Source organism: Lagopus leucura, unplaced genomic scaffold (assembly GCF_019238085.1).
Source record: "Lagopus leucura isolate 7727_CA_CO unplaced genomic scaffold, USGS_WTPT01 Super-Scaffold_100159, whole genome shotgun sequence".
Taxonomy (NCBI): Eukaryota; Metazoa; Chordata; class Aves; order Galliformes; family Phasianidae; genus Lagopus; species Lagopus leucura.
Window position 1 is genome coordinate 21,573,536 of NW_024962335.1, and position 20,765 is coordinate 21,594,300.

A 20,765-nucleotide genomic window follows, 5' to 3' on the forward strand; every position below is an offset into this window, starting at 1 on the left:
CATGAAGGAATCTGGTGAAAGTCCATTTGCTTCATATGCTCTTCCATGTCACGCACCATTTTGTCAGTCTGCTGTCTCGGCAGCTGACTCTGCTGCTGTCACACATCAACAAATGTCATGGAATACTGGTGGGAAGGTTCAGCCTCTGCTGCCATACCACTGATGGCTGGCTCTGAGGCTGCAGGCCATCAGAGTAAAATAGGAGGCATAGCTTTCACTGGGTGTGGTACGCACTTTGTGTAAAAGCTTTCTAATCCTGATTTTCTTTCTCCATAGTCGTTTGGAGAGTTGCTTGCATAACTGCATGAAGTATCGTGCTTTAAATATGTGAGGATGATGATAAGGTCTCATTAAAGCATACAAATGGAGATGGTGGTTCTGCTAACTTCCTATTCTTGTCTTTCTTACGCAAATGTGATACCACCTAAATTCCACCTGCTTATCTTTTGCAGTTTCCTAAACTATACTATTCGAGACAGATGAGGCACGGACATTAGATTTTAGTCCAGACCGAGTGAATTTCCACAGTTCCTTTTGGTAGCTCAGCGAAATGCTGGAACTATTAGGCAAAAGAGAGCCACGTGAAGCTCCCCAGGCAGCAACCCGAGCTGAGGGGACACGGCTGCGGGCCGGGCGCGCTGCTGGCCGTACCGCAACATGGCCGCCTCCACAGCCGGTTGCCGTCCGTACAGCATGGCGGCCTCCGCGCCGAGCCAGAAGGAGGCGCCGCGGCCGTAAAGCGGCGCCCGCTTCCCGATACCCAGCTGTCGCAAACCGGTGAATGGCTCTGGAGAAGGACCGGGGGGTGGGGGACACGAGCTCGCGGTCGCGGCGCGGGGGGGCGGCGGCGGCGGCGGCGGCTCCGCTCCTTCCTCCTACCCCCGGCGGAGCGCGGCCTGCCGGCCGGGGGTCCACACCGTGCCGAGATGGACCCCAACAGGATCATCCAGGCGCTGAAGGGCACCATCGACCCCAAGCTGCGCATCGCAGCCGAGAACGAGCTCAATCAGGTGAGGGGGGCGGACGCGGCCGGCGGGCGGCCAGCGGTAGGCCCGCCCCGCCCGGCCGCACCGCACGGGGTCGACTGGCCCGGCCGGCAGGGGCGGGGGGTCGAGGCGCCCCCTCCTCCGCACTCCGGCCCTCCCCTGCGCCGCGCGGGCGGGGGGCGGCGGGGCGCGGGCGGGAGCGGTGCGGGGCGGTGGTTGGGGCCGCTGCCGGACTGCGAGCGGGGGCCCTGCCAGCGTCCCGCCCGCGTCCCTCGCTCTGACGGACCTACTTAGCCCCGCTCAGCGGCGCTAAATTAAACTTTGGTTAGTTATGGCAACGTCCCGCGTTCGGTGCGACGGCGCCGTGCGTGGCGTCGGAGGGCTGGCCGCGGCTCTTCGCTCGGGCGTCAGCGGTGCTGCGAGCCGAGTGCTGCGGTACAACGCCCGATCCGGCCTATTAAAGAGCCCTGGGTCGCGGCCGTGCGGTAGATGCCACGCCGTGAGGGCGGGTTGTCAGGTTGCTGCTGTATCCTCGAGGCTGCCCTTCCGGCTCGGTTCGCTATTTGGGCAGCGGAAAGCTCCTTTCGAGCCGGGTACAGCTAATCCCTGCCGGCGAGGGCTCACAGCAAACGGATGGATTAAGTGCAGGGCACTGAGAATGCTTCTGGAGAGATGGATAACGTGCGGAACTTCTCTCCTGTTCGTTTGGCATGGTTACTTCAACAATGCCTGCGCTGCCACTGCTGTCAGTGCTGCAGAGCTCAGGGAAAGTTAGAATGAGTTCTGAGATTGTGGCCTTTAACTTTTCATTTCAAATGGTGGGTAATGCAATTCTCACAAAATTCCTAGGTTCCGGTTTCAAGATTGTAAGTGCATTTGTCAAGAACAGGTTGAAGTACAGAATTTTATTTGAAACAGAATCACAGAATATCCTGAGTTGGAAGGGACCCACAAGGACAACTGAGCCCAACCTCTGGGTCCACACAACACCACTCGAAACCAAACCCTTTGCCTGGGAGTGGTGTCCAAATACCCCTTGACCTCCAGCACTCGGGGCCGTGCCCGCTGCCCTGGGCAGCCTGTTCCATACCCACCACCCTGTGCTGCAGACCCTGTCCCTGACCCCCAGCTGCCCTCCCCTGACGCAGCTCCATGCCGTTCCCTCGGCCCTGTCGCTGTCACACAGAGCAGAGCTCAGCGCTGCCCCTCCGCTCCCTGTGAGGAGCTGCAGCCGCCATCAGGCCTCCCCTCAGCTCCTCTGCTCTGTGCTGAGCAAACCCAGGGCTCTCAGCTGCTCCTCACACACCTTGCCCTCCAGACTCTTACCCACCTTCATAGCCTCCCTGTGGACACTCATAATTTTATGTTCTTTCTGTGCTGCCGTGCCCCAAATCACACCCAGTGCTCGAGGTAAGGCACATACTGCAGAGCAGAGCAGGATAGTGGCAATGCCATGCTGACAGATTTCTCTCTTCTGTTGTAAAGAAGTAACCTGGAAGTGAAGATGTGCCTATTGCTGTGCAGGCTTCCCATCATTAAACAAAGCATGATGTATGTGAGTGATAGAACACACTGATGCAGCACTGGGTCTGTTACAAACCTTTGAAACAAAAGTGTTCTTGAATAATTTGCTAACACAGGCCTTTGACATCTTGAAGCCTTTCAGTGCTTTTGAAGCAAGACTTCAAAGCTACATGTCAGACTTCCACACATGTAATGTCAGCATTGACATGGTGCTGTGAACTGCATGAGCTGGCATCCAGATGCTGCTCCAGCTTTTATCTTGCTCTACCAAAGAAACCAGTCGAGCAGCAGAACCAGAAATGCTCCATCATGGAACAATTGGAGTGGTAATACAGTGCTTGTTCTAAGAGAATGGGGGTCACCTTCACTTCTGTGCAACAGCTGTAGTGTTGTTGCTCCTGATAAGCACTAGAGGATACTGGGGTGAAATATCCCCTGTGTTGTCCTGTCTGTAGCATGCAGTGCTTTCAAGCTTGAATCCAGGCAGTGACTGGTGCTTCGTACAGACCTAGAACAACTCCAGCAATATTCTCTTTGTATGCACTTGGTGCTTGTACTGACACAGAGTCCTTTAGCAACAACCCCACAGTTGCCCTACTCCATCATCTGCTTGCCATGTACAATATGTGGGATGGAGTTAAAGTTGATGAAAACTTGTGAATCTGTAAGGAGTCGCAAGATGTCTGAAAATGTTTCTGTTTTTTAAGTTCTTGCATGTGAGTAAAGAGGGAGAAAAATCAGTGTTGTTGCTTTCTGCCTTCTGGATTATCATCTAATTGCTTTCGGAAATGGAATCAATACTCCATTTAAAGTTACTATTTCTTTTTCTTGCCCTTATTATCTTTATTGGAAGGCTGTTTGTCAACTCTTTTCCTCCAGCAGCTAGAGACAAATGTCAGTTTCCATCCTAAACTAATTTATGGTCCATTTAGATCAATCCATACCAATCTTACTTCTTAACTAGAATAGGCTTCTTCATACCCACTTTGATGTATTGTTAGAGGCTGATCTCCACAAGCTTGTTTTCCTGGCCTCAAGCAGTATTTCCTTTGCATTATCATAAAACTGAATTTTTGAAATTTAATAGCAAGAGAGGACGGCTCTTCTCCGCATTTATCTTTGAAGTAATCTTTCTTGTGCAATCTGGTCATCTGTGTTTGCAGCATGTCAGAACATCTCATGTTCAATGCCATTAATACCTTGTTTTATATATCCTAAAGCTACAATTATCTTCTTCATGTTCAGCACTTACGTTATCTCATATCATATAATAAAGCAGGGTCCTGTTATCCTGTTCCTCACTAACGAGCCACAAGCTTTTAGGAGAAATTCCTGCTTTAATGTACTTCCATTACTTTGTCCTATTACTCCATTCCATTTTTGTTGCAGCAGTTCCAAAGATAATTCAGTTCTTTGTAGGCTATTTCTGATCGTTTTCCTCTGCTACCTCTGAGTCATGAACGAACTCCATTTCCCTCAGTGACCTGTACATAAGTGTGGCAGTTGTCTAAAATGTGGTTCTTGATAAACTGGAGCAGGGATTGCCAGTCAGGTCAGTAATCTCCATCTTGTAACTGCTGTCATTTCCCCGTTAGCCTGTTGTTTCTCTTAAGTGTACACATTTCTCCATCTCCCTCCTTTTCTTTCATTTTTCCCTGTTTTTCTTCAGTTCTGTTACACTGTGATTGGCCTGCGCTTCGGAATCGTGTTTGTCAGTCATGCTGTTTTCTTAGAACAGTTGATTTCCATACCAGAGAAAGATGCTCAGTTTCCACACACCCTCTTGTTCATAATACCCTTCTATGATATCCGTGGTATTTATTATCCTTTCTAGGTCTGTCTCATGGACCTAATGGATTTTTGGTGGTTTCTGTTTTTTGATAGTTAAATACTGCTTTCGTGTACCAGTTCTTGGAATGCTGTGGAATATTATTGTCTGGATATGTGAGCATGCACAGTCACCTCCAACTTACTCCCTTTTGGATAGGATTACCAATACAGTTCTTAAACCTTCATCTTCACTGGCTCAACCTGCTGCAATACAATTCTTTGTGACAAAAGGACAGCACGAATGAAATTGCAGGAATACAAGTGCTTGTTTACATATTGAGGGGTTGCAGAATTTGGCTGTCAGGAACTCAGAAGCAGTGCTGGGAGGAGAGAAAGAAATGTGAGAATGTCAGTTGCTGCCATAGCGTGCAGAGATCTTAGGGCCATTGTGAACACAGCATTGAGCACCTCAGTCGAGGGAAGAATCTTGGATATTTGTAGTGAAGACTGATTTGATGAGGAAGTTGGCTTGCATGAAGTTCTATGGGAAGCAGGGTCTGTTTGACACTGGATGAATTTGGTAGCAGAGGAAGGCAGGTGGGGTAGGGGTTCTTATATGTGTGCATTTTCATCTCCCAAAATGATGCCTGTGCTTGTAGTCAAGGAAAGAAGGAAGTATCTTTTGAAGTTCTAGTTCGTTTTAACAACCTGTACATGACTGCCAGTATAAAAATGAGAGAAAATACTATTAGCAATGGCAAAAGTATGCCCAGTGTGATGAATACTGATGGGGTTTCTAAGTAATGCATTTGAAATGCATCGCAAACAAAACTAGAACTCAGTAAACCAGATAGCTGAGCATTCAAATCAAATGTGTGGAAGCCTTAAAATAATTTTTGCAAGCAGTTTATTGCATGGATATGCAAAGATGAGCATGTCTTCTACCTGTTCATCTTTGCAAATGAAGATGTAGTAGCTTGATTTTACAGCTGGAAGGACAAAAGGCCTTTTGGAAATGCCCTACTTGCGTGCAGAGGTGCAGGGAAAGATGTGCTGTTCACCACTGTGCATCTTGCTGTTGTGGCCTACCTGAGGTGTTCTGTGCTCACCCAGCAGAAGAGGAAATGGCCTCATCTCTTCCCTGCAGTGAGCTCACACCTGACAGCTCTGCCTCTGCTCAAAGAACACCTGTGGATTCACCTGCTGTCTTCAATTGCCTCCTGTATGATTTCTAGAGCCTGGGAGGGAGTGGGTCTGTCCCAAGATCTCAGTGAGCACGACAACAAACCAGTGAGAATGTGCTGGTGTAGGAGAAATACTGCTGTGTGCAGCATTTTGGAAGTCCTCTGTTCCAAATGTTGCAAGCAGCGCGTGGTTTTCCTGACTGAGTTTGCTGCAGCATCAGTGAGCAGTGTTTGAATTGGGTGTAAGAGGGGCTGGGCTGTTTTACCTCAGAGGGGGCCAGCGCTGGGCCCTGCTGGGTGGTGGCTGCCAGCCGACACAAGGCTGGTCTTGGGGCTACAGTGCACCTGTTATGAAAGGTTTGGGAACTTGGGGTGCTTCAGCCAGGTGGCCCTGAAAGGTGGTGTTTCAGTGCGTTCATAGATATGTGGGGCTCCTGGCCTGCATGGTACTGCTTTTTCTTTACCCTGAGTGTTGCTGATGGATAATTAAAGTGTACAGGGATGGGAGAGTATGGTTTGCCTTTGCTGCTTTTATCTGAGATCTTGGGCTGCTCTGCAAACATCAAATGAGTCTCTGAACTCAGAGTGGGTTAGAACTGTGCTGTCATTACCATGAGAGTAATGAGGGTCAGAAAGTTAGGAGATGTAGCAAAATTGTTGAAAGAGAGAGTTGTGCTGCTGCTGTTACTCTTAAGTATCATGAAAGCTGTGTAATTTTACCTCATTATGGAAATGTTCGATCAAGGAATCGGGGACATGAACTGCAGAACACATCCCTTTGTGTCACAGCTTTTGAATGAGGCTAAGTCTGTGGGAGGAGGTAGCAAATGTGTACTTAAAGCCCAGCTCTGGAAGTAACCACAGGACTGCCAGACATACTCTGGCAATACAAGGTGAAACAAAGAGAGCTTCTGTCATCTAGCCCCCAAGAAGTGTCACTCTGAACATCAAACACATAGTGATTTGATCATCCAAGTGATGAAAGATCTGACCTACTGTTAACTACTGATGTTTCCAAGGCTTAGCACTAGCTGCACCATGCTGAGTCAACAGTTCTTCACATCGAAGGACCCCTGGTGAATGGCAGCAGTATAATGCTATCAGGTTTTCACATCTTTTAAACCTAGCATGCTTTGCTCAGAAGTTCAGTGAGCATTGTTTTCTCTTTGAAATTCTTCAGCTGCATGGCTGATGTAGCGGTCGCTAAGTTCCCAGGAAAGCTGTGGGGTTTGAAATATTATCTGTCTACATTTGGTTTTAATTAAAAATGATAATTCCCTTTCTTTTTTTTTTTTTTTTTAACCCAGTTTTTATTTTTCTCTTATGGTGCACTATACATCTAGTCCATTCAAATATTGCTGAAAAATACGTGGCTTGTTTGACTTATGAGGCTAAGTTAAATAATTCAAGGACAGATCTGTACGGAGTCTCATTATACATGTCAGAATTATTTAAATATTCATTATCACAAGTCTCAGTTAGAGAGCCAAGTCACATTACTTATTCCTCTGCTGTGTTGCTATACGCTCAGCTTTTACAAGTAATTATTTAGAATGCTGCTGATTTGGGTAAATCCATGTGCTGAAACCTTTCACACTTCATCAGGAAAGTCAAAGAACTCCACAAAATCCCCTGCTTCTATTTCTTATTCAGCTTATGGTAATACAGTCTTCTTTAAACAATGATTTGCTAACTGTGTTTTATATATATTTCAGTCCTATAAAATCATCAATTTTGCTCCAAGTCTACTGCAAATCATAGTATCAGATCAAGTTGAGTTTCCAGTGCGTCAAGCAGGTAAGATGAAATCCTTGTTTCGTTTTCCTTCAGTAAAAATATGGTCTGTTAGTAATTTCAGCAGAATATTGAGCTGCTGGAATGTAAGCAAGTTCATGTTTGCTCTGAACATGGAAATGGAAAGGGTAGAAACTTCTCTATCTGTGCTGCTTTTTTTCTTACATCCCTGTGTTTATAGTGATCCCTACTGGATTACTGCAAAAGTGATATAAAAAGAGAATGATTTCTGCTTGTACTGAAGATATTCAAGCAAAAAAAAAATATATATAAAAAAATAGAAATAAAAATAAGAAGTGGATCTCATTTGAGTAATTTTCCTCTATTAGAGTCCTTTTTCCTGAAAAAGTGAAATTGACTGAAAGATGAGAACATAGTTTGCAGATCAAGGGTAGCCTCATAGGTTTATTCAGTATGTATGGTGCTTGCTCACAAAAGTGAAGGAAGGTCACATTATGGTAAGTTGCACATCTGTAGTCTGAGCATGTCTAGAAAGATTGCCTCACTGTGTGTGTGTGTGATCAGGTACAGCAGTGCAGCTGACTGCAGGTGTACATTTGTGTAAGATCAGATTCCCAATCCTCACAATCTACTTTGATTAACGTTACGCAGTATTTTTTACAGATTAACAAAACATTCAACTTTTTCAAGAAATTGATGAGCCCTGTTTCGTTCTCAGCTCTCTTTCTATCCTATGGAGCAGCATTTCCCATTGAACCACTGTTGGTTGTATTTTCTTTTTCCTATACAGATCCTATTAATCCCCTGAGTGCGTTGAGGCATGCTGACATATGCTGTTTGTCATGCTGGCGTGTATATTTTCAAAGACAATCCAACTTTGAATGGCATTTTTAAACCATCCTGTGGTAAAGTCTGTTGGTTAATCTGGACTCCATAAGGTCATTTTCATAAATTAATCCTTCATTTGGGAAAAAATACCATTTTTTTAACCTCTGTTGGTTTTTTGGTTTGTTTGTTTGTTTTGTTATTTAGAGAATGGAGGTATAAAATAGAAAAACACATTTAAATTAAATCTGTGTATCACCAGATTTCCCTAAGTTTTTGTAAACAGCCAAGAATCTGTGTAACATTAAGACCTATGGACAAAGTCAATTCAAGTCTTTGATCTTTCTGGATCTGTTTTTTATTTTGTTGTTGTTTTTTGTTTTTTTTTCTGAATATTCTGGCATTTAATAGTCAAAGAACATTTTATCCTCTTCTTCCTATATAATATTTTACAAACTGCATGTTTTCATAGTTGGTAATTTGTCACAGCAAAAAAAGTTGGGCACAAGAATGTCTTTTTTGTACTTTAAAACCCTAGTCAATAATCAGCCAAAGTCGTAAAGGGATAAGAGTTTATTAATAATGTTACTTCAATGTCTTACAGTGTATTTTGTATGTTCTCTAAAGAATGCCTACAGGCATTTCAATACTGAGGCATAAATGCTGCTTATTTTCAATAGAAGATTAACTTTATTTTGCATGGTTTTTCACATGAGACTGACAGAACAATTCTGAGGGATTATGGGAAATCCTAGCAGTGAGATAAAGCTTAGGGAATTCACAACAAACATTTCTATCTGAATAGAAGGTAGGCCGTGTGCCAGTTTCATACTGGGCATTTCCCCAAGCAGAGTGTCCTCTCTGTGTGTACAATGATTTGTTTACATGAGCTTTCCAAAGCTTCCCTTACAGAGCTTGATGAGTTATTTCAAATGTGAGTAAAAATGTTCTCAACTGTTCTTAGTTCTTGCAATTGTTACAAACCCATGCAGAGGCTTTCAGTTGTCTCTTCTGTTCTTTGTTCTGCTTTTCAACTCTACTACACATTGAGCACAGCAATGTAGAGATGCTTTAGAATTAAATCTGAACTATAATTTCCACATCTCTTACACGTAGCTGCCATCTACCTGAAGAACATGGTGACGCAGTACTGGCCAGACCGTGAACCACCTCCTGGAGAAGCAGTATTTCCTTTCAACATTCATGAGAACGATCGGCAGCAGATTCGTGATAACATTGTAGAAGGAATAATTCGCTCTCCTGACTTAGTGAGGTATTCTTCTGTTTTGTAGGGGGTGTTTTTATTGCTCAGGTTTTCAGACCTACCAGTCTAGATGTGAAAACCTCAATCTCTTGGGAAATAAAGTCAGTGCTTCTTTTGAAAATATAGTAATAATGATCAATTTTAGTGTGTTCATGTGCATTTGTTTTTTTCAGAAATGTGTTAACTTGGCTAAGAGCACTGTGATTTATTCCCTTATGGTGTAGTTGGAAGTGTTTTGTAATGGCAGCTGATTCAGGGCAGACAGTGATACAGAATTACCCATCCAAAAATTACAGCTCAAAATCCATTTGTTTTTCTAGTAACTCTTACCTCAGTTACTTTCCCATTTTTTTAAATGCAATCCTAGCATTTAAATGTATATTGACATTCTTGATTGTAAGATGTTAAAAGAATAAGAAAATGCTGTTCTGTCTTTACTGGAAGAATAGTTAAGATTCACAGATTTGCTGCAATATGTGATTGTTTGTGATGTTAATTAGAGTGAGGCTGATAAGAAGGGCTGTGATGTGCATCTTTGAAAAACAGACAAACATCTTCCTGCCTTTTCCTCTTCCTCTCCATTAACTCTGTTCCCAAAGATGTATTCTTTGTCAGTAGTTGTATCAGGAAGAGGAGTGATGGACTATAGATTAAAATTAGGATTAGGGAAAACACTTCGATTAAGAAACATGATGAAATAGAGGAATGTGTTAGGATGCTGTGGTATTGCTGTCACTGGAGATCTTTATGAGTACATTAGACAAACATCTGACAGGAGTTGTGTAGGGTATAAATGGTCCTGCACTAAGACATTGTTTGCAGTTCAGCTTTCTGAAGCCTCTGACTTTAATGTTTAGAACACCCACCAAAAGAACCCCTTGTCAAGGATGTCTAAGGAATCTTGTGTTGCTTCTGTAATAGTGTAGTAAGGGCATGTTGCTTACTGTGTCATCTCATCATAATTACTAAGGCTGAGTTTATACTAAAGAACACAAAATAATGGAAATATGAGAAGTTTTTTGCAAAACTGACCCCTAGAAAATTCACCTGGAATAGGGTGTTTCTAAATACTAAGAACTTCAGAGTTGTCAGAGAATAGAAATGGCAAAGAAACATTATTGGGACTAGTCTGATGTTGTGATATCAGTATTTTTCGTTGTTTGCTCATGAGAGCAAGGGAGGAGAACAAATCAAATCAACAACAGGGACAAACTCCAAGGGCTTGAGGAGGAAGGCAAGTTTGTACAAAGCTCAAAATTTGAGAGGCTTGAGAGCCTCTGATTGAATTACTTGGTGTTTTTGGCTCCATATCTATTAGACTGCAAGGAAAGATAAATATAAAAGAAACTATTTACTACAGACTTTTATTCCTTAGCAGAGCCAAGAGCATGTACTCTTATGTAGTGCCTCTAAAACTCTGTAGTCACAGTACCTCACTTCAGGCAGTTAACAGTTCTGTCTTGCCACAGAGTGGCTTCAAAGAGTTTATGGAGGGAGAGGAACAATACAACATTTTACCTCGCTCACTCTGCCATATGCTTCAGAAGTTGTGAAGTGCTGTTCTGGAAGATCCCAGGAAAATCATAATTTGATGAGGAACCTCTGGCTTGGTTTATAACGCAGATCAGTTTTGTTTAATTAAAAACATACAAATTCGTGTTCTCGTGGCTGATTTCAACCTTGTAAGTATGTAGAAGTATAACCATTCATTTTCAGAATACAAGGCTGGCTAATTTTGTGCAATTAATTGTTTTCAGATATTTCCTGGTGATGGGGGAGAGTGAGGAGGAGGAGCAGAGAAAAGTGGTTGAACTATTCTGAAATTAGTTCCTTCCTTAAAGTTAATCCTCTGGGACTTTTTTTTTGGTTTTTTTTTTTCCCATCTCCCATAACTTTCAGTGTTATCAAAACGTATAACGCTTTAATGCTTAGGGTGCAATATTTACGTTGTAGCCACTAAGCCAAGATTTGGGATCTGTGCTTTAATATTAAACGCTGTGCTTAATTACTTATCTGCTACTGTGTTTCTCTTTCCCTCCTGCCACAGAGCCCAGCTGACAATGTGCCTGCGTGCTATCATTAAGCATGACTTTCCTGGCCATTGGACAGCGGTCGTTGACAAGATAGGCTACTACTTGCAGTCTCAAAACAGTGGCAGCTGGCTTGGGAGCCTTCTGTGCCTGTATCAGCTGGTGAAGACTTATGAGTAAGTTGATGTCCATCAGTAGACAAGGACACAGTACTTTGGTTTCTCATCTGATTACCAAGAATGACATTCATAAAAGCACTGGCAGCTCTACATGGAATTCTGATAGAGAATGAGATTTAGTAATTGACATATGCGTTCTTTCCTGCAAATAAATGAAAGCTTCATCATCTTTATATCATCAGTGAGTTGTAAGCAGAGATTCCAGCAGTAAATAACCTGTATGACTTTAGTATTGTTTTTTTTTTCTTGAGGCTTTGTCATTTTGATCTGATTTACCCTAGCTTATAACTTAAATGCTTATAACTTCTTTTGTTTGAAGATTCCCCAAATGCAGGAAATACAAATAGAAATAACTTTCTACTTTTGTGTTATAATACAGTACTGCCTGTCACGTAGTCCTATTGCATGTTGTTAACTGTACTATCCTTCTGATAGTCTAAATCTGGAAAGCATAAATTAGCAGCAGTGCAGTGAGCTCTCTCATTTAGGAAAAAAAATATCTGGTGCTTGGAACATAGGTGTAAATCACACAGAAGAAATGTAAGTGGAGAATGGCGATTCGCTACTATTTGTTCAGCCACCTAGCTTGGGTTTGCATTGATATGAATGACAGAGAAAGCCAAGTCCCTGTTGCTGTGAGCCTCTAGCTCATTAGCAAAGAGCATTTGTATAAGGTAACATTTGTGGGTTTTTTTATTTCTCTATTTAGAGATTTCTGTATGTTAGAGATTTAGCATGATTTATTTGAATTATGAGACGGGGGCTGGAGGAGGGAGAGTCAATCAGTGAATGCTGGATTTTAGTTGCTTTAAGGTACAGTAATTAAATTATTGGTGAATAGAAGTATGAGAGTCTCCAGTGTGTAAATCCTTGACCAACATTTTTGTTTCCTTTGCAGATACAAGAAAGCAGAGGAGCGAGATCCTCTGATAGCAGCAATGCAGATATTTTTGCCTCGTATTCAGCAGCAAATGATCCAGCTTCTGCCTGATAATTCCCATTACTCTGTGCTTCTTCAGAAACAAATTTTAAAAATCTTCTATGCTCTTGTTCAGGTTGGTGTCTGTGTACAGAAAAAACAGAACTTCTACATTGCTGAGTACAACAATCCCCTTCAGTGCACTCATGGGTGTCTTTGAGTAAGAGTACCGATTTGGATGGGAAAAGTAATGTTCAGTAAATACCTTTTATAAAGATGTGATTTTTATAGATTTGTCCACTTAAAAACTGATCACATAATCCCCAGTGTTAGAGTTTTAATGAATCTCAGTATTTCTGCACATCCTGTCTGTTAGCTTGCTGGAGAACTGTTTCTATATTTATAAAGTTGAACATAATCTGATATAAACAATGAGTATCTAGAATCTGTTGCTTAGCCTCTGCAAATGGCAGTAGTACATACTGCATTATAATTGCCAACAGTGCACTTCATTAGGTGGTGTTTCTCTCATTATTTTCTAAAGATTTGGGAGAAATTATTTGTTGAGGCACATGCATTTTCAGAGGTGTGTTTGGCTGTTACAAGGGTGAGTTTGGTGAAGAAGTGCTTCTAAAGAATGAGAAAGAGAACAAGATCCTACATCAGGTGCAGCCTGAGAGGCCTTGCTGAAGGTTAAAAAAACGCTGAAATGATTTATTATTAGATGGAAGGGTTTTAAAAAAGTTCCAAAGGTCCTATTTCATTTTGAAAACCCTTTCCTGAATATTGTCACTACTTTGGACTTTGTAGAGAAGTAAAATTTATTAGATAGTAGCTAGGTAGTAATGAGAAGTGCATTTCTCTTAATAAAATGCTTTTAGTTTCCCCAAGAGGAAGAGGCAAAAAGAATTAGCAAGTACTCAACACAAGGAACTTTTCTTAAATAGAATCTAGTCAGAAGTTACTCTGCAAATTGTACCAGGAATGATAGAGTTGGAGTAGTATTGATAGCTAAACTAATTTAAGTTCGCTTAGAACCTCATCCTCCTAGAAATGTAGCTACTGTTGACATTGCTCCTACTCACTTCAGAGAAAAAAAAATTAGTGTTTCATGAAGGTGTTTATTTTTATTTTTATTTTTATTTCAGTATGCATTGCCACTCCAGTTGGTGAATAACCAGACTATGACTCAGTGGATGGAGATCTTCCGTACCATCATTGACAGGAATGTACCTCCTGTAAGGTTTAGTATTGTCAAAACCTCTTACGCTTGTGTGTTGTCAATTGAGGAACAGTCACTGTAAAAGTTTTGTAAGTGTGGTCATTTTGTCAGTTTGTTTTGTTTTTTAAGATGTCATTTGTTTAAGGTTCTTATCTTTAAAATAAGTGTTCTACAAATGCAGGAGAATCGTGTAAGCTACCAGATTTTCATTGTCTGAGATAGTGATAATATGAAAACTCTATGATACTATGATATTTTGGAAGCTTTCAGTTATTTTAGCCTTTTTCTCTAAAGAAGCAAGAGATCATTGAAAAACCACTGTTTGTCTCTGTTTCACTCTATATTTCATCAAACCTCCACATCTCTAGAAGAAGAGTGAAGCAAATAATTAAATGTATGAGCATGCCTGTATGTACAGCAATAACTGTCTTTCCCTTGGTTTTGAAAATTTATTTAACAGCATTATTTCTAACAGCTTTTGCATTACATATGGTTTGGGTGTATGAATTTGGAGCAGTGTTTTGCTTAATTTTTAAGCAAAAGTGGACATTACTGTGTGTTATTCAAGTCTATCTCAGAGTTTCATTTTTTTAAACGTGTGTCATTTTGAACATTTGAGTACAGGTACTGTACAGGTATTTCATATACACATTTATATTAGCTAATTAAAATAGTGTAGAGTTCCTGAACTGTTAACAGCCGAAATTTTAGTCAGTGCTGTGAATTTGTATTAGCATACTCAGTGAGGAGTGTTTAAAAAGTAATTTATCTCAACAACACACAAAACTAATTCAGAATTCTTGTGCTTATTTATAGGAGACTTTACAAATCGATGAAGATGACAGACCAGAGCTGGTGTGGTGGAAATGCAAGAAATGGGCATTACATATCGTAGCTCGTCTTTTTGAACGGTAGTAGACTGACAAGCTGATTGAAAACTAAATTAGGGTTACAAATCTTTGATGTTCCTTGGGTGCAGTTAGACAAGGCAGTTGACTTGGTTTAACAGCTCGTAGTCACCAAAGAAAATCCCACAGCTGTCCTCTTCCTTGCACTGGCACAGCTAATGGCTTGAGCTCTCAGTGAGATTATTTGTCTCTCTAGCCTGGCAAGAAACTAGCAAGGAAAAGTATTTTTATCTTTATTTATTCATCTATAACTGCTTGTATTCTTAAATACAAAGGCAGGGAAAGATTTGAAAAGAAATCCAACAAGGTAGAAGTTACAGAGCTTATGACAACAGTGCAGCTGTATTTACTTGACCATAGCATTGCACTGGATGAGGTTCTAAGAAAAGAAAAGGGAAGTGAGGCATCATGTAGGAAATAATGGCTTAGTAGAATATCTGTGGAAACAATTTATTGGGGATGGAAGGGTACTCAGGGTCATTTGTGTTACAGAAAACACTGTATTTTCGTGACACAGAAGGCTCTTTGCAATGGAAGTAAATATTTGTCTTCTCTTTGTTTTAAAGGTATGGAAGTCCAGGAAATGTAACTAAAGAATACTTTGAATTCTCAGAGTTTTTTCTAAAAACATATGCTGTGGGCATACAACAAGTAAGTATATAGTTAGTTTGTTTCTAAATTCAGTCATTTTAGCTGAATAAAGATCATTTTCCAATAGTGTGCTCAGATCAGTTCATAAAGCAAAACTGAATGGAATCAGATTCATTTTTCATTATAGTTATATAATCAATGAATATACAGATGTTATAATTATGAAATAAAGAAGAGAGCTTGGCTAAATAGGTCATTATACCAAAAAGAGAATAGAGTGCTTATTCTTATCCTGGGCTTGCTGTAAAACTCCAATGGAGGAATTTCCAGAAAGAGATCCTTCCTTACTCATAGTCAGCTCTTAAATGGGTCTAGGAGAGGTGGAGCCAAGCTCCATCCCTTCCAGCAGCACAGGTGAATTGCCTTCACCTGTGCTCCCAGGGGTGACTCATTGCTCGCCTCAGGTTATCAATCAAAGGTTCAGGCCATGATTCAGCAGTTCCTGTGCAGTAGTGATTGAGAAATTCTTTAGAAATCTTAGTCCCATAATTAACTGAGGTATAACACACAAATATTCAGCTATTTGGAAAAACTGTGCAGGAAAACTTTGAGAAAAGCAACTGCATATCAGTGTTACCAGCATACATAAATAACAGAAAAAAGCAATGATTTCTCATAGAGGGATGTGTTATCAGGCCACTCCTTAATAAGTGATTTTGCTGCTGACAACTTAGGAACACTGGATTCTGTCCTGTTTTACGTCAGGAGGATACAATCAAATTAGAAAGTGCGTGGAGAGTAGCAATATTTTTACCTGGTTAGCATATTTTGTGAAAATAGAGCATATGTTCGCAGTTGGCAAGTAAGTTGTTTTTGTTGGGGAATGCTAATTATGTGTGCATAACATGGTATTGTGGAGAGGGTTCGGTTTTGATAAAGCGGCACAGAAGAGAGACACTGCCTGTAAATGTTTTCTGTGCTTTTGCGCCGGCTTACCTGTGGTCCTCTGGGAATGGATCTCCCTAGGGTCTCCCTAGTTTGAGGAAGTAACTGTAGCAATTGGGTGCCTGGAAGTCCGTGGAGTGGTGGTTTGCAAGCTCCTTTTGTTTCCCATTCAGCTTGCTACATTCTGTAGCAAGTAGAGTGGTAGGTAGTTCCCAGGCTTTGTGCTCAACTAAAGCTCTTGAGCGTCCAGGCAGGCTTTTGGGTTACTTGTTCCAGAGAAACTCTTGAGAGCAGTTTACTCTCCTGCTGGTGATTCTGGGCTCTTGATTTTTAAGTAGCACCTGTTTGGATAATTTGTATTTGCAGGGATGTGGCTTCTCAGCAGACTGCCAGACGAAACATCCCTGACAGGGCATCAGCAGGCTTCTCAGGGCTCAGACTTCCAGCATCTTATTCAGAGTGCCAGGCTGTTGTCACTTCATTAGAATGGAATAGAACAGAAAGTTCAGTTGAAAGGCACCTACAGAGACCTCGTCCAACTGCCTGACAACTTCAGGGCCAATCAGAAGTTAGAGGTGTTACTGAGGACATTATCCAAAGGTTTTTTTGAACACTAACAGGCCTCTCAGCAAAATTCCTCATTATCCTGTCTCCAAATCATTGATAAAAGTTTTAAACAGGACTGGTCCTAGACTTATGCCCTGGAGAACATTGCTAGTGATCCATTTTCAGTACAACTCTTTGAGCTCTGCTTTTGAGCCATTTCATCACCTGGTGTAGTGTGAAGCTGTTTATTTCACAATTGGGCAATTTATCCACAAGGATGACATGAGGGATGGTCAGTGAGGCTGCACTAAAATTCAGAAATATTAAATGCACTGCCTTCCTTTTATCTACCAAGCTTAGGGCCTTATTATAGAATGAGATCAAATTAGTAAGGCAAGATTCATGAACCCACATTGACCATGCCTAATAATTAAGTCACCTTCAGACTATTTCAAAATAACAAGATTGTCTGCAAAAACAATTACTTTTCTCCATCCGGTTATAGAAAACAAAACAATTTATCCATTGGTGTATCAATTCTGTGTAAATATGTGAATGATAAGAACTAAAGGATGGTTGTGGGGAGACTGCTAAGCATCAAATAAAAAGGAAGGAGAAACAGTCAAATATAAATTCTAATTTCTTTGCAATAATTAATTCCTGAGTAGAGAAAGAGGCTTCCATGGGCAGTGGTCATTTACAATACTTAATGTTTTTTAAAAGACCGGGATATGAAGCAGGGGGAGAGCAGTTTAACTCGAAAAATAAATGCTCTTGGATGATCTGCATATTTCTTTCACTTCTCACTCGTAGATGCTGATCTGTCATGTTTCATGGCAGAGTTAGTCAGAATGCTATTGTGAATATTACATTACTAAGCCTTTGTTACATATTTTTCAGTTAACTGCTGACACTGTGTTAGAGTCTGTGTGAGATATTGCCAATCTTTGCTCAAGGAGTGTATTGTAAAAAAGAGTAAGATCAGACTTAGTACCCCTAAGGGAAAGAGTTACGTTCAAAATAAGATTTACTATAGTGTTGTAAAGAATTATTAAGTAGAGTTTTTCTTCTGAAAACACAATTCAGTACTGTTGTTACGCTTTGTCCTTGATTTTTATTGTTGCTTGTCTGTGTGGCAGTTCTTTATCTTTACTTACACTCAGTAGTTCCTTTGCTATTAATGTTGAATAGTGGCTTTGTACTGTAGGTCGTTCTTAGAAGAGCAAGCCTTTCTAATAAGCATTGTGTTACAGTTTGTGATAGCGTGCTATGTGACACTATCTGATACTGACAACAACCAACTGAAGTTTTTTTTCATCACCTGATTCACAGATTTAGATGTTGACCCAATTTCCTTTTTTAGTTTATTATTTCTATTATTACTGCTCTTCTTCCAAAGTCATTTGGCTTCTTTAGGGGATTGTCTGTTCAAAATGAACACAAACTCCATTAACAGATTTAGATGCCAACTGGCTTGAAAATACCGCTGTACCTTTTCAGTATCTGTTCCAAATTGGTCTGAGGCCTGTGTAAACTGTGAGTCTGTGAATTCTGATGCTTGCTTTTGGTTTACAATCACAAGTGATCATGTGATGGATCTAATAGTAAAGGTAAATGTACCTAAATGCTTGCAAGTTTAGGTTCTTAACGTTTCAGTGATCTCTAAACTTTTGAATCAAAGACACTGCGGTGGTTACTGACACTAGAACTTTTGTAACTATTTGTGTGCTGAAATTCACTGAAAAGCTGTCCTGCATGTCCATGTATGACAGCTAATTTTCCATCTTCATTTAAAAATACCAATTCTTTGTTTCTTTAGGTTCTGTTAAGAATCTTAGACCAATACAGACAAAAGGACTATGTTGCACCACGTGTTCTTCAGCAAACGTTAAATTACCTGAACCAAGGGGTCATTCACTCTGTAACGTGGAAGCAAATGAAGCCACACATACAGGTCAGTAGATAAAACCCAGGCCGAGATAGTGCATGTCATCAGAATGATAAAAGAAGCAGTTTCCTGTAGTTTCATGAATCTTTCATGCAGCATCAACATGGCAAAAAAAAAAAAAAAAAAAAAAAAGCATTCCCACACTGCAGTTCTTTTTTACAATATCATAACTAACTTTTATTGCAGATATTATCAATGCGATTAAGGATTCTGTTCCATTAATTCCTTATTTTGCTGAAGTCTGACACAAAGTTCTGGCTTTTATTAGTTGCTAGTGTGAAGAAGTTACTATAGATTTGGAAATTATAGTTGATTGCAGTGCAAAGACGGTCACCAAAGGTACCATAAACTATGAGGAACTGAAGTGTTTTAAGGATATATTTTATATGTAGATGTAAGAACAAGGGAAAAGTGATTTTCGTATCTCTTTTCTCCACATTATAAGCTAGTTAATATAAGTTTGTTAATCCCATGAATGTTATGGGGGAGGATGTTGAAGCCTGTTCTCATGTTAAGTGTTGTATCTGTGAGAGCCTTCTGCAGAATGCAATGTTCTGTTGCTTACAGATTAGATACTGAAGTGTATTTTGTGTGTGGTGGTGACTATTATAAAGTTAGATTATGTAATTACTGCTGTCTGTATCTGTTGCAAACGGAAAAGAGAATCAGTACTGGAATTTGGTTTCCTATGTACTTACACGCATTTGACTTCTCTAACATTAGAGTATAACAGAAGAAGTGATATTCTCCCTAATGTGCTACAAAGATGAGGATGAAGAGCTGTGGCAAGAAGATCCGTATGAATATATCCGCATGAAATTTGGTAACAGCCTGCAGTTAGAATTTACTTTTGGTTTTCATTACAATTGTATACCATAGTCCCAAATGTAGAGTGGCAACCATAATGTCTTTGTGTTGCTGAGTGTCTTGAAGAATAGGAAGAAGAGAATTTGTTTCCTAAATCTCACCAATCTGTAATTAAAAGGCAAATCGAGTGAGTTTTGGCCATTTGGCTACTGCTCGTAAACTAATTCTGTAAAAATTGTTTTCTACTACAGATGTGCTCAGTGCAGCTAGTAGACTGGCTTGCTTTCCTTAGAATGCCAGTTTTAGAATCCTGAATTGGAAGCATGACAGCTGTCTGCAAGCTCTTGCAGCTCACACTCTGACCAGAAGAGGCCTGACTTGCTCTTTCTCTATTGAATATTGCTCTTGTTTTTGGTATCTTTTGCCAACTGTTATTACTAAGTTGTAAAACAATTAGGTGTATATATATTTTTCAAAAGTCACACAGAAAAAATCTTGGGAACTACACATTGGACTAACTTGTAATAATTAGTCATGTTAAAAGGGTCATAGCATCGAAAAAGTGAAGGGTACTTAAAAATATAGCAAGTTTATCCTGCTATAAAATTCCAGTATGCCAGGCACCACAGAGACATGGAGCATTTGGAAATTGTTAATTAATTGCATTTTGGTTAGCATATGAAAAAACAGAGTGTAAAAAGTCCTGGAATACTTAAAAAACAAACAGACAACCCTCTAATCTTGGAAAGTTATAGAAAACAATTAATCATCATAGTATTGATGACAGGGATACAAATGTGTAGCTGATTTTTTGGTATCTAAATTCTGTTATTTTTGTGTAAGCAGTGAGCCCTATTTTTATTTGGAGCTGAGAGTTAAATACAGATTTGAACTGTATTATGGAAGCATAAATGCACACTTACTTGAAATTTAGTGAAAAGTATTTAGATTTGCAACAGGAATGGTAGTATTTCTGAATCTTGATTTATCTTTGAGATCTCAGGAAAAGTTACTGTGTAATTTTAAACACATTTTAATGTTATTTTTCTAGATCCTTTTATTTAATGCAATCTATGTAGGGATGTTTGAATTAGAACACGTTTGGCAGCACAGATTGTTTTTCAATATATAAATTATATTTTTAGTACGATTAAAAGAGGTTTACTTGTAATGAAAGAAGCTGAAAAGCTTCATCTTTCAGCAAATTTAAACGACACCAGATCTGAGGATTTTTTTACATTCAGAGTTTCCCATGAGGTTTCAATAAAATCAAGCCAAAATTGTGTACATATGTTGTACAGATTGCTCTGGAATGCATTGGTGTTCTTATAGTGGTTTTAATTAAAAAAAAAAAAGAAAAAG

The 20,765-nt window shown here is 40.3% G+C and overlaps 1 protein-coding gene across 2 annotated transcripts in view; it reads left to right on the top strand.

Moving 5' to 3' along the window:
* Nucleotides 1-859: 859 nt before the first annotated feature.
* IPO8 (importin 8) overlaps nucleotides 860-20,765 on the top strand; it is a 47,575-nt gene continuing 27,669 nt past the window's right edge. The window contains exons 1-10 of one of the 2 annotated variants that reach the window (XM_042889800.1): nucleotides 860-1,010; nucleotides 7,180-7,261; nucleotides 9,161-9,317; nucleotides 11,356-11,514; nucleotides 12,416-12,572; nucleotides 13,585-13,674; nucleotides 14,475-14,569; nucleotides 15,133-15,217; nucleotides 18,468-18,602; nucleotides 19,320-19,419. In XM_042889800.1, the coding sequence (XP_042745734.1) occupies nucleotides 927-1,010; nucleotides 7,180-7,261; nucleotides 9,161-9,317; nucleotides 11,356-11,514; nucleotides 12,416-12,572; nucleotides 13,585-13,674; nucleotides 14,475-14,569; nucleotides 15,133-15,217; nucleotides 18,468-18,602; nucleotides 19,320-19,419 (1,144 nt within the window). In that variant the 5' untranslated portion in view covers nucleotides 860-926. Of the gene's footprint in view, nucleotides 1,011-5,536; nucleotides 5,685-7,179; nucleotides 7,262-9,160; nucleotides 9,318-11,355; nucleotides 11,515-12,415; nucleotides 12,573-13,584; nucleotides 13,675-14,474; nucleotides 14,570-15,132; nucleotides 15,218-18,467; nucleotides 18,603-19,319; nucleotides 19,420-20,765 lie in introns of those variants that run through there. The other variant, XM_042889799.1, reaches the window with a different exon arrangement.